This window comes from Phaseolus vulgaris, chromosome 9, assembly GCF_051622355.1.
Source record: "Phaseolus vulgaris cultivar YP4 chromosome 9, ASM5162235v1, whole genome shotgun sequence".
Classification (NCBI taxonomy): domain Eukaryota; kingdom Viridiplantae; phylum Streptophyta; class Magnoliopsida; order Fabales; family Fabaceae; genus Phaseolus; species Phaseolus vulgaris.
This window is the reverse complement of record NC_143506.1, coordinates 27,982,639-27,996,995: the sequence shown is the minus strand read 5'-3', so window position 1 is coordinate 27,996,995 and position 14,357 is coordinate 27,982,639. Positions and strand designations below refer to the sequence as shown.

The 14,357-nt window shown below is 31.7% G+C and overlaps 1 protein-coding gene across 1 annotated transcript; it reads right to left on the bottom strand.

Moving 5' to 3' along the window:
* Positions 1–832: 832 nt before the first annotated feature.
* Positions 833–1,503, bottom strand: LOC137822011 (large ribosomal subunit protein uL15x). The gene has a single exon (XM_068626884.2). The coding sequence runs from the start codon at positions 1,429–1,431 to the stop codon at positions 988–990; it is 444 nt and encodes a 147-aa protein (XP_068482985.1). The 5' UTR covers positions 1,432–1,503; the 3' UTR covers positions 833–987.
* Positions 1,504–14,357: the final 12,854 nt, after the last annotated feature.

The following is a 14,357-nucleotide window of genomic DNA, read 5'->3' as shown; positions in this document are numbered from 1 at the left end:
CTTAGCACATATTTTGAGCTGAATTTTTAGTTCATTACCTATTGTGTTAGAAATATGTGATCAAAATTTGAGCGGAAAAGTCAATCTGGAAAACTTTGCATAATTCCTAGACTTATAGCTGCCAATTCTTATTTAGATTTGTTTTGTTATCAATTATAGTACCTTTGATAGGTTCCTTTTATGGTGCTGGTTCTGCCTATTTTTCTTGAACTTTCTGTTTCTTGTCATGTTATTGGAATTCCTTCATTCTTGTCATGTTAACTTTGGTGACCGACGAGGGAAAAAAAGTATTTAAGTTTATATACACATTTGCAAATTTGATGAAAATCACTTGATTCAATGTAAAAGTTTATGTTACAGCTTTTAAAAATATTAAGAGTTTAGATATTACGTTACGAACCAGTAGGTGTAGTTTTCTTTAAATTTTCAAAGATAATTTCCTTTTTAGCCTTTTTGCTTTTGTAATAACAATAGACAAGAGTTAACGATAATCACTTTCTAAAGTGAGAGAGACATTATCTTCCACATCTAAAATTTATACATACGAGAAAAAAACTAAAATGTACTAAAAACTTTGATTGAAAATATATTCCAAACCGCAGTGCTCTTCAAACTGCAACACATGAAAAACATCACATCCCATTCACACGTCCTCAACATTCAAGTGTTCAACGTAGGTTGAAGTTTACAATGTTTTTTATTGTTCTCTTTACCATTCCTCCCAAAAACACTCAAATCAAATATCCCATTTCCGAAAGCACAGTTCTTTTAACGAAAGAAGTCAATAACTTTAAATGGAATAGACCCAAAAATGCGTTGGACAAATTCCGAATTCGATTCAATCACAATTTCACAATAGATTAGATTAAAGAAGAGCGTAATAGATTAAATCCTGAAATATAGGAGAGACTAAGCAACATGGCCGGTCCATCAAAAACGAAACGTATCGAAAATAGGGAAAAGAAAACCCTAAAGGTACCGTTAAAATCAAGCGGTGAGTACAACAGCGCCTCCAGCCTCCTTGATCTTCTTCTCGGCGATCTTGGAGACGAGCTTGGCCTTGACGACGAGGGGTTGGTTCTCCGGCAGAACGCCCTTCCCCAAAAGCTTGAAGTAACCGAACTGCGTGACGTCGATGAGAGGCGCCATGTTGTCCTTGGAGGCTTTGTCCTTGATTTCCTGGGGGACGAGGGACCAGAGCTTGTCGATATTAAGGATGGGGCAATGGAACTTGTTGCGGAGCTTGTGGAAGTACCGCATTCCGACCTTCCCGAAGTAGCCTGGATGGTACTTGTCGAAGAGGATACGGTGGTGGTGCATGCCTCCGGCGTTACCTCGCCCTCCGGGATGCTTCCGGTGCTTCCCTATGCGCCCGTGACCGGCGCTCACGTGACCCCTCTTCTTCCTGTTCTTCTTGAACCGCGTCGTCATCTTCTCTTCTCTTCTCTTCGCACACACAACCACCCCCCTCCTGCTTTGAGCCCTTGCAGCACCGGAAAAACAAAATTAGGGTTTTTGGATTTATATCTCAAGCTTTTTCTGCTTCTTTTACGGTTTTGACCCTCACAGCCTAGGCCCAATAACAAAAAAAGCCTTTCTGTTCCTGAACGGGCTTGGAGTTTCAGTTTTTAGGCTTTTTCTCTCTGCGCCTCATAATTTCTAACTGCACCTCAAATTTTTTAAAATGACATTTTACTCTTTTTAATGGTAACTTTCAAATTACCTGTTCTGGAACAAATTTTCTAAAATTTCTGAAAAAGATTTTCCAAAACAATCTACCTAAAACATATAAAATGCATTCACTGTTTAGAACAAGATTTGAATAACATAGGAGATGTTTTCTAAAATAATTTTTTTAAAACAAACTTTTCAAAACAAAATTTTGAAATAAATTTTCTAAAATATGTCATAACAAAATTTCTAGAACGAGTTTCTAGAACAACTCTATCTTCTTCTTCCTCTAAAAGAAGGCAACAACAAGGGAGGTGAAATTGAGGGTGCAACACGTGGTGCAGCAAGAGAAAGTATTTTAGTTTCAGTTTCTTTCAGTATAAAATGTGGTTCCAGTAAAAAAAAGGTCTAGCTCATTATTTTTAATATTAAATTATCATGGTCATTAAATAAATTATAATATTTTATTTTGTCTGTAGTAATTTATTCTGATTGTAAAAAAAAATACTTCATTCTGATTGTAAGAAAAATAATATTTTATATACTTCATTGTCACGTGTTCATGTTTCTCATTTGTTTCGTGTTGTCTTCATCTATGGATACTGGTAATTTTTAAGATTGGACAAAGTTGAGGTGTTCGTGTCACTTACATAATTTTATGAGTTGCAAAGGTTATTTATCTCGTATCATTACGATTTTTTCAGTGTTTTTAAGTGAGAAGGAAAAATAATTAGAAGGCTTTTTAAATATAAGATATATGTGAGTTCACATGTCTTACGTGAAATGGAGAAAATACTATAGTATTAAAATTTATAGAGTTCTTAATAAGGTTCTTATATAATCTATTAATGATGACAATACAATTTAAAGATAATTTAATAACCAAAATTGTACTTGAAGCAAGACTTATTCATTTATTTTGAAGCTGTATATCTAAACACAACTTATCCATATTCCATAAATTCTAAATACAACTACCCCACTTTTGTAAATTTGTCCTACATAAACATACACACAACATTAAAATAAATAACTAAAGGGGACACTTTCTCTTCATCATTCATGTCTCAATCCCTTAAATTACTTAATAACAACAAATCTCATTAAACCTAAAATACTAGTTAAATATAATCAACAATCTGTAAAAGCAAAACAAACAAATCACAACAAGACAATAATATGCATTATTGAGCCTATAGCTAGCAACTACATGTTACACTTTTTTCTGGGCCAAAGAAGACCAGACAGACAAAAAAGCAATTCATTTGGTGGATTATACTTATCCACTAAAACTAATAATGATAGACATATACCTCTTTTTAAAAAGACACCTATTCTTATTTTATGTTTTTATCTATCTTTCTTATTTCACATCATAGATTAATATCATTCCCTCTCTCTACATGTGTATGAGGTAAAATGATCCTTTGGATGTGCATGATATATAGTTTCCATCAATTAATTCCCACTACCCCACTTTTTCATGAATCAATTTCTAATTTCCTTTTTAATTTTTTTATGTATAAATTTCATAATTATTTTTTATAAAATAACCCATTAGCATATGATGTACATATATCTAAATACAAATAATGTTATTAATAAGTAATGACAAAAGCTGACAATGAATTTGTTAGTTATATTCAACATTTTCATCTTCCTCTTCTGTTAGTAGAACGGAACTCATTTTAGGTTTTTATTACTGTAAATAAATCTATGCATTTTTATATAGTTTTTTTTTTAATAATTTGATTTAAATATAGTTTTAGTTTTTTGCAAAATGGACAAGTGTTTTTTTACTCCTGTAAAATATTTTCCTTGTTTTTAATGTTGAAACCAATATTTTTACTTTGATTAAATTATTATATTATCTCACATAATTGTTATTAATGTATGCAATGCTCAAGTGATTTCTCTATTTTTTTAATATATATATTATATATATTTTCCCCCATCTTTAAATAAATTTATAACATAAAAATATATTAATTTTAAATATCCAGCAAAGATTGGAGAGTGCTAGTCCACAATCTTTGAAATGCTTATTTGTCAAGAAAAGACTTCTAAAGAGGAGTTTGACCATATTCTTCATTGTCAATACTTGTTTTGGAAGAGGAGGTCAAGATGCTCTGGTTTAAAGATGGGGATAAAAACTTACCTTTTTTCCATGTTGTGGTCAAAAAAAGAACTAATTCCAGTGGGATTCATAGATTAAGAACTGTTAATGGTGGTATTGAGGATCCTAAGCTCATTGATGATCATATTTTAGATTTTTTATAAAAAGCTCTATGCTGATTCTAATTCTAATGCTCACACTACCGGTAATACGTATAATTTTATTTGTACTTATATTCCTGCTATGGTTTTCTTTGAGGAGAATATTATGTTGATCAAATGCCCTGATTATTTGTAAATCAAGAATGTTGTTTTTTTATCCAGTGCTCTTGGTTCTGATGGTTTTGGTGGTGTTTTTATCATTCTTGCTGGGAGATTATTGGGTTGCAAAGTTGTTCAACAGTTTTTTAAACAAAATCGGATTCTTCTTGGGATGAATAGTAATATGGTCTCCCTCGTTCCTAAGATTCAAGGTCTTGATTCCACTAAAGATTTTAGACCTATTGTTGTTGCCAATTTCAAATTTAAGATTATTTCCAAAATACTGACAGATAGGCTTGCTATGGTGGCCTCTAGAATCATTTCTCCTAATTAATATGGGTTTGTGCAGGGTAGACAGATTCATGATTGTATTGGTATTGCTTTTGAGGCTATTAATATGCTTTCTAAAAAGGTTAAAGAAGGTAATGTGACTTATAAAGTTGATATTCATAAAGCATTTGACACTCTGAATTGGAATTTCTTAGTTTTGAAACATTTTGGATTCCATCATTCATTTTTCAGTTGGATTAGTACAATTCTTCGATCAACTATGCTTTTTGTGAAATTTTTTCCTTGTAGTAGAGGTGTGAGACACGATGATCTTTTATCTCCCTTGCTTTTCTGTCTTGTAGATGATGTTTTAAGCAGAGGCATTTCTAAGCTTGTGAATGATAACAAGATTTTACATATGGCTAGCCCTAAAGCTTATCTCACTCTCTCTCACATTTTATATGTTGATGATATATTTGTTTTTTGTAGGGCGAATAACAAGTCTCTTAAATATTTGAGTATTTTTCTTAGAAAATATGGTGATTTTTCTGGTTAGTATGTTAACAATTCTAAAAGTAGCTTCCTTACCGTGGATAATTCTACAAGATTTATTACAAAAATTCAATGAAATATTTCTTGCAGTCATGTCCTTTTACCTTTAAATTATTTAGGGGTACCTATTTTTGTTGGTGCTCCTAAGCTCATGTTTTTTCAATCTTTGGTTGATAAAGTCAAATTGAAGCTTGCGTTTTGAAAAGGGAAATCTCTTAGCATGATGGATCAAATTCTTTTGGCTAATATTGTGGTTAAATCTAGGTATCAACTCAGAGTAATAAGCCTTGGTCTCTTCTCCTGAAAGTCAGAGTCTTTAAATCTAAGTATAAACTCATATTGGCTTATAAATTCTCTTCTATTTGGCTTGGGATTTAAACAATTTTATAACATTATTCTTAAACATACCTCTTGGAATGTTGGAACAGGTACTGATATTAATTTATGGAATGATAAATGGTGTTCTTTTACTTGTTTATAAAAACATAACAGTGGTACTTAAAGGTTCTAGAATCTTGGAGACTATAGTTTCCCAATTCTAGAATGGTAGTGATTGGATTATTCTCGTGACTCTACAACAGGTGAATCATTATTTTCAAAAATATCATGATTAAGCAAGAACATGACACTCCTATTGGATTTTGGAAGAATTTGGTTATTTCACTCTCAAATCTGCTCGAAAGTTTTTCTTGGATGCAAGAGTTTCTTGTGGTTGGGGTAAGATTATTTGGTCTCAATATATTCTTCCTTCCAAAACTTTGGTACTTTGGAAAGTTTTACATGGGTGACTTCCTACGGATGACATTTAACACAGAGGTTTGCATTTATGTTCTATGTGTATTATTTGTGAAAAGCAGGAAGAATCTATTCAACATTTATTTTTTGAATGTCCAAATACTTTGCATATTTAGAGTTGGGTTCAACAAAAAAAAAATCTCATTTCTCTAATGTGGATGCCTTTCTTTTATTAAGAGTGATGGTAGTCTTTTGGATAATTTGATTAAATTTGTTGTGATTACCTTCTCTATTTGGATGATATGGCGTATGAGGAATTATTATAGATTTTAGGTTAGGATGGATCTTTCCAGGGCCATTTCCACTATTAAAGATTTCACTTGCTTAGTGAATAATTCGTCTAAAAGTTTTGTGAAGAATGATATGTTCAACTTCAATGTACTTAAGATCTTTCATATTAATACTCGTAATGACAAAGTTTTTCATCCTCTTCCTGTTATATGGGAGTTTCCTTCACCAGGTTGGGTTAAGATTAATACTGATGGTGTTGCTAGGGGTTCTTTTTTTTTACATCAACCAATGGTCTTGAGTGAAATTAAAATCTCCTTCAATGGAAAGAGAATAAGATGGAAAAAATGGAAAGAAAACCAATGGTCTTGAGTTGAGTTATCTTGAATTTAATTTTAGCTGAGTTGGTATGTTTCTAGGTCAAATTGTGTCAGTCTAGACTCATGTCAGTTTGCATCGGTCAAAATTCAGGTCAAGTCGAGTTAGTCCAAACCTAGGTCGATTTGAGTCGGATTGACCCCATGTTCAGTCGAGTTTTGTTGGACTTAGGTCAGACTAAGTTTGATAAGGATTAAGTTAGGTTGTGCTTAGATTGAGTTGAGTATAGTCGAGTTCAGGTCAAGTCGGGTTCAAGTGGGATTGAGATGGATCAGGCCAAGTCGGACTAAGTCCATTTGGGAATGTGTTTGATCGATACATCAAACCTACATCAGGTCAGGACAATATTAAGCTAAATTGGATTGATCTCACGTTAGGTTGATAAGGTTAATCCTACATCAAATTTAATCTAATTGACAAAATAAAATTAATCTATATTTAATCCAATTTAAATTAATTAAAAAAATTTAAATCAATATGATCTAGTTAAAATTTATATAGATTTTAGATCTAATCGATTTTATTGGAATTGGATTGAATTTAGACTAGATTTTGAAATTTTCAATCTTTGAAACCTTTAATGAGTGGAACTAAAATCTCCTTGCAATGGAAAGAGGATAAAATGAAAAAAGTTGAAACAAAGTTGCTTTTAACAACATATTCATATCACAAAAGAGGTCTCATTTATTGGTTAAACACTAGTTCAAAAAGTGTATTTGATTACCATAAACGTCAATTTAAACGGGAGCATCATCTATTAAAACGCGGTGTAAATTTTGTGAATAAAAACAAGATATATACAACGATTATAATTATAACTGTCACCTATGTAAAAGTAGAGGGTATAGGCGACGATTGTTGGGGGAATCGTCGCCTATTTGTTGAAATAGGCGATGATTTTAAGGGTAGCATTGCTTATACTTGAATCTTATGTACAAGTGACGGTTATTAGGTCATAACCGTCAACTATATCCTTATTTATTTCATTTTTTAACTTTTTCTCCTTTGAGTTTTCTTTTCTACTATTGTTGTTTTCAACCCTCTATGCCTTCTGTTTGCTCCCATTGTTGTCTTTGTTGGTTATATGTTGTATTTGATGTTTTATGTGCTTTCTTAAATTTTTTTCTCCCATGTTAGTGTAGAACAAGGTTGTCTAGAGTTGGTAGTTGCCTGCTTGTCTTCTCCTCGCTGCCATAGTCCTATGTGCCTTCCAAATTCCTCAATTCCTCCACTTCTACTCGTCCCTACCAAGTTAATAACTTTAGGGTTTTTATTTTATTTTTTCATCATTATTTATAATTATTAGTTCTAATGAATAATTAGTTAGATTAGTAATTTAAATTTAAATAATAGAATTATTAATTAGATAGATTACTAATTAGATAATTAGTTAGCTTATTATTTAAACCGATAGTTAGTTAGTAGTTTAATTGTAAATAATGAAATTATTAATTAGTTAGATTGTTATTTCTATGTCTAGATATATTATTAAATATATTATTAGTTAGGTTATTATTTAATTTATTAGTTAGATTATTATTTTAATTGTAAACTTAGATTATTAATTATGTTATTTTTTAAATTGTTAGTTAGATTATTAGTTTAATTGTAAAATTAGAATTGATTAATTAGTTAAATTATTATTTAAATTATTAGTTAAATTATTATTTAAATTTTTAGTTAAATTATTAATTGAATTATTTGTTAGTTTTTTATTTAAATTAATACTTACATTATTAGTTGTAATTGAAAAGTTGGAATGATTACTTTTTGAATTGTATGTATAATTATAATTTTTTAATACGTGTTGGTAAATATTGTTGGATTTTGAAAATATCGTGTTTTAAGTATTATGATGTCCAAACTTCTTTTGTGATGCATTATTTTAAAGATGTTCAACAAAGACTTCAAAATCAATGAACTACGTGAGAAATACTTAGACCACATACTTCACTAGATTCTATAACACTAGGATATATGATGTTTAGTTTATATAATTTAGTGTTAGTTTTAGTTTTGGTTTATATGATTTAGTGTATAGAAATTTTTACTTTACACATAATTTTATAATTTCCTTTGATTAATAATATTTTGTTTTAATTATTTATATGTTTTTTTCATTATTATTGAAGTTGGTTGGGATTTTAATAAATATATGTTAATTAAGAGGAAAAAAACATAATAAACAAACTATATATATAAATAATAATAATCATAAACGATAGTTTGTCAAAAATTATAGTTTATAAAGTCTATACTCATATAAATGATATTTTTCATCGTAACCATCATCTATATGAGTCTTTTATCAATCTCAAAAAAATATAGGTGATAGTTAGACAACAACTGTAACGTATGCTTATTATTTGAATTCTTTATATATCACACTTTATACTATAATAAAATCATGAAATAGAATCCAATTTTAGAAAGAAAAAATAATTAGTTGCTATAGTGACTAAATTAGAAACTATTTCAGAAACTAAAAAACTAAATTGGTATCTAATTAGCTACCAAGATTTTTGCTACTAAATTTAGAATTTAAATAATTGGTCGTTAAAACCTTGGTAGCTAATTAAATACTAATTTAAAAATCATTTAACAATAATATAAACTAATTTAAAAACTAAAAGTTTTTTTAATTTCTAAAATGATCTCTAATTTAGTCATTATAATAATTAATTATTTTTTGTCTTTAAAATTGGTTTTTATTTTATGATTTTCTTATAATGTTAAACAATTAATTAAATAATCATTATCTATGAACTGCAAATTGTCATTTATAGGAAAACAATATAAATCACAACTTCAACTATCGTCTATATTAATTGAGTATAGACGACATATTAATTGGTCCTGACTAAATCATCACCTAACTTCCACTATTTTAAAATCATCACCTAACTAAATCATCGTATAAACATTTTTACAGCAATGAAACCTACTCTTGGTCCTAATGGGTTCCTCCAATTCCTTAATATGGTTTTCGTAAATCTTTACTATCTTATGTGTATTTTAATTAACCTTTTTATTTATTTTTGTCCAGATTTAACATTGTTTTATTTTTAACCATCTCTCCTTTTGTGTTATTCTATTTCGTTACATGGTTCGCACAACTTGAAGTTGAACACAATATATAAGATTTTTTTTTTAATCTTTTCGGACACAAAAGGAGATCGAGGTTTCTCTGTGCCCACTGTGACAAATAAATAAAATATAGAAAATAAATGTCCACTCAAAGGCACTGACGTGTGAAATCTTGAGCAAACAAGAGGATAAGATTAAATATCCAAATTCAAAACCAAAATTATTATGCAGATTATAAGTATTCACTTGATTTGCGTCTTGAATTTAAATATCCAAAGACGAGAGCAGCCATATCATTAACTTTCTCTTAATAGCATTAATCTTATCTTAATTTAAACAAATGATTGAGAAGATATCGTTCTTCGATAAAATATTTATATTGTAGTAAGGTGTGAATTGATGTTCACACTGCTTCTATGTTATGGTGGTTGGATTTTGTAAAGTTATACATGTTATGTTATGAATGAAGCTCAAAAGATGAAGCTTAGTAATGTCAGACTTAAATGTGATTTTGTCTTGATTTGTGTTACGTTTACTGCTAGAATTAATGTTTCGTAGATGTTTCATAATCGATAAAATACTTGTCTTAATTTCTGCGAGAAAATTAGGTTTAGGTTATTTATGTTTTTCGTGAAGGAAATGTGTATACTAATAAGTTGGCTAATTTAAAATTTATTCATAGAGAATTATTTTATTGGTATAATAAACTTCCATCTAGTATGTTTTTAGAATTATTTATGAATAAATATAATCTACTTATGTATTATTTTTGTTAACATATGAGTTTTGGTCTAGTTATTCATATTTTTGTATTTTTTTTTTAGTAATACTTTTTCATGTGATGACAGGCGATTATTATTACTTGAGGTGTTAGTATAACTGAGATATCAAATTGAATATCAATGTGTAGTATGAAAAACATTTTTATAAAAAAAGGTGTGAATTGTAGTTCTAGATTTCTTTAATGAATTTTTTATGATTAATTGTTATGAATTTTTTAATATATTTTCTAAAATGAATTCATTAAGTAGTATAAATATGATCAGTTCATTAATGATGTAGTGGATAAAGTAAATAATTCTAAATTCGTGAATTTCTTATATCAAAGGTCTTGACGTACTCATTATTTAAAGAAAAAACATTTTCTCTCAAAAAAAATTTGCGAATATAGAAGGGTCTCAATGAAAAAATTATTAAAATGAAGTTTATCTTAGAGTCTTATATTAAATAAAAATACATAAAAAAAACCAATATATAAAAAAAATCTGCACAAACTTATTTATTTTAATATTTTATGTTAAACATATATAAATGTATTAATAACTTTAATTATGTCCCAAAGCTACAGTATTCATAGACTAATACTTGTATAATTCTGAAAACAACAGGGTTGAACAAATATCTAGTATTGTATTACATTAAAAAATAAAAAGCAAGTCCCCTCTAATTAATATATATATATTAAATAGGAAAAAAGTTTGGGATAATGTTTTGGGATAAGAAGAAAGTAGAAGCATAGAAGGTGTTTGTGACAACAACCGAACAAGCTTGGCCTTGGCAAGGGAAATATCCCACATGGTGATGACATAATGTGAGAGTGTGACTTGAAGATGGAGATGGTAATAGGAATTGTGGTCAGCACCTGATGCATATTTGGGGGAACATGCTCTTCACCACTTTACTCTCCATTATTCTTCCACAGGAACACAAACTGCTCACACCACACTTTTATTAATACACTTTCTGGTTCAAATTTATTATAAATTATATAATTGAGAAAAAAATTATTAAATCGGAGAAGGGACACATCAATTTTTATAATTTTCAATAAGTTTAAATAAAGAAAAAGTGTGTTGTAAAAATATGCTACCAATTATTTTATGTGCACTGATTTATTTATGATAATATATATATATATATATATATATATATTTGTTTAATTGTTAAATTGAAATGATTTTAGTGAAAAAATTTTAATGTAGTATTAAATTGTCTAACAATAAAGAGTTAGTATAGATGTCAGATGATCTTAAGTCATCTTCCAAAGAATTTAGTAGTGAACCTAGTTATCTAGGATTCAAAATCTATCTTCAAACAAGGTTAGAGATATAGTAAAGATAAAAATGAGGGTTTTGAGATTCTTATAAGAAGTAAAATAAACACTTAAAAATAATAAAAGAAATAGGTTGACTCTCATATTTTTTCAAGAACGAATTCATCATTGATTTTTTAAGATTAATATCCTTCCAATTTTTACACGAAATCAAACACTTAGTATCTCACTCGTCTCCAACTAAGCGAACAACAAATTTATTAGAACTAAGCGAATTAACCAAAGATTTTAAATAAAGAAAAGAACTAGATTATCAACAAGCGATAAAAACAATTTCTTTAACAAAAATCAGAATTCAAAAAGACCAACAATAAAGCATAAGTTGCCACACTAAATTGAAGAACAAAATTTTATCATACAGAAATCTCAATATTCATTGCGAAATCACAAGAGAATAAACTCAAATGGGCTTAACCTTTCATACGAAGACAAAACAAAAGGATTACAATGGAAAAAAAAAGAAAACTATTATGCTATGTTTTTCAAACACGTCGCGTTGTGAAGACTTCCTTTGTTTCCCTTGAATCTTGCATATTTTTATATGTTTCTTTGCTCCAAGGATCTTGGAAATATAAGGTATTATTCACATTTTCTCAGTTTTCAACTTTTCATAATTTTTAGATTTTGTTTTCAAATTTAACACAAAATTTGTTTCTTCGTATTTTTGCAGATGATTTGCTTTTAATTTTGTTCCTGAGATTTTGTAGATTTTATTATCTTATTCTCCTACACAGACTTTGTTTCCTATTTTGATTGAAAGAACCTGTTCTTAAAAGGGGTTGGAACCAAAAGAACATTCGAACTACTCCTCGGTCGGTGGGTCGGTCAGTCTGAACTTCGCTCCTTCCTCTTAGCTGAACTCTCACCCTCTCACTCTTCCACTTCTCCTCCTTGCTAGCTCCGGACTCGAATGGTACCTGCAAAAGGTACTTCGGTGCTCAAGTTAGACTTCAACACTCGACACTCACAATTTAGGATTAGATGATTGCGTTCCTGGTCCTTTGGGATCTGTGCTAATTTATATAATTATTGTGGACTCATTGTCGTTAGTGGGCCTAATAAAATGAGATTAACAAACACTGGGTCAATAATCAGTCTCGTTGTTGCTCATGTCGGTCAGTCTGGATCGGGTGCCGAGTAAGAGTCTCGGTTGTGCGAACCGTACTGACTTGCCCTCCAGGCTCGAGGATGTTTAATCCAAAGAGTCTTTATCTGAGGTCATTATGAAGGTTGTGTTTCCCGAGGTGAGATGTGACGTTGGCGTTTCCCGAGGTGAGATGTGACGTTGGCGGCACAGAACGTGTGATGTGACGTGTAATGATGACTTAGGTTTTTTGGTGCCATTCTTCGTGGACCATTTCATTGAGGGAGATCCAACGATAGAGATGAATGTGACGCTTCGGCTTCCTTCCTCTTCAAAGGCTATAAATAATGGTCCCCCACTATTCCACCTCACTGCTCTCTTGCTCCGACTTCCAAAACTGAGACATACTGGCGAGGTGTTTTCCCTTCATTCTGAAAGGTTAGTCATGTCTTCCTCTAGCTCTTCATCTTTTTCTTCATCATCTTTGTCTTCTCCTTCGTTCTCTTCTGACTCCTCCACGATCGAGCCTTTGCTGGTTGGGTCAATTTAGACATTGTCCCGTATGGAGATCTCTGTAAGGTTCAACGATCCGAAGGATGCTTCCGACGGGGCAAAACCTGCCGAATAGTCATCCCATTGTTCGGGACTTGACTGGGTTGATCCAAAGGTGACCGAGTTCATCTCCGCCTATAGGGACTCAACCTTCTTTGGCTCCTTTATGGACAAACATCATCTATTAAAATCAGATGCTCCTGAAGACATCTTGGCTATTGATTATTGTCATCCAACCAAAACCATTTGCATGGGTCGAGCTTCCTTGGAAGGTCCATTTTTCTTTGTTTATTCTTGTCTTTTTTCGGTTTTACACGTAGCTTTACCCTTCGACGATTTTACAAAAGGGTGTCCTTCGGGCATTCAACGTAGCTCCTTCACAACTTCACCCAAACACATAAGCCTCCCTCCAAACTTTTCGGCTTATATGTGATATGTTCCACTTCCATCCATCTCCCTCCCCCTTTCTTCTTTATTACACCTCCCACCCGGTTGACCCTATCAACTGGTTGTCCTTTGCCAGTCGGTCGGGTAACACGCTCTTCGCTCCCTTCACCTCTTCATACACGAATTTCATAGGAAAGTTTTTCAAAAATTTTATTGAGCCTGAGGGTAGGGAGCTCTCTTTTGACAAGCTCGGGCAGTCCAAATTCCCATTGTATTGGACCAAGACCGCTACTCGCTTCAAGCAATGGCCTCGCTCGATCGCCAGTGCTGAGGAGCGGGAGGTCTATACCTTGTTCGATAGCTTCCCAAGAAGGCTTCCTACTCGAAAGCTCCTATTTATATATAAGTCGTTCCAACGGTGGACTGATTTTCAGGGTATCTTGTTTTCTTTATCGCTTTACTTATCGGTTGGCATGTGTTGTTAACTAACGAGTCCTTTTTTGTTGTAGATATCATGACGAAAGAGGCTCCACAAGCATTTGATGTAATAAGTCAGCCAGTATGGCCAGAGGAAGCCTAGCGACAGTTGCTGCCCACAACCCCTCTACTGTCTGGGCCAAGCCCTCCACCACCTTGAAAGAGAAAAAAAAGGAAGAGAAGGTACATTGCCACCACCACTCGATCTCTAAGTGGCACTCCACGATGACCCACATTCTTCTCCAATCCGGGTCGAGACCCCCTCGCCGACAAGGACCCCTCCGACTGAAGCCGCTGTCGATCACCCTTTGGCGCTCCTTAGGGGAGACTCCAAGTTTTCAAGGGGTGTCTAGATCGGGCTAACACCGACCGAGGAGAATCTCCTCT

Bases quoted from the DNA above. Each gene is read 5' to 3' on its own strand.
- LOC137822011 (XM_068626884.2), bottom strand. From the start codon at position 1,431: ATGACGACGCGGTTCAAGAAGAACAGGAAGAAGAGGGGTCACGTGAGC.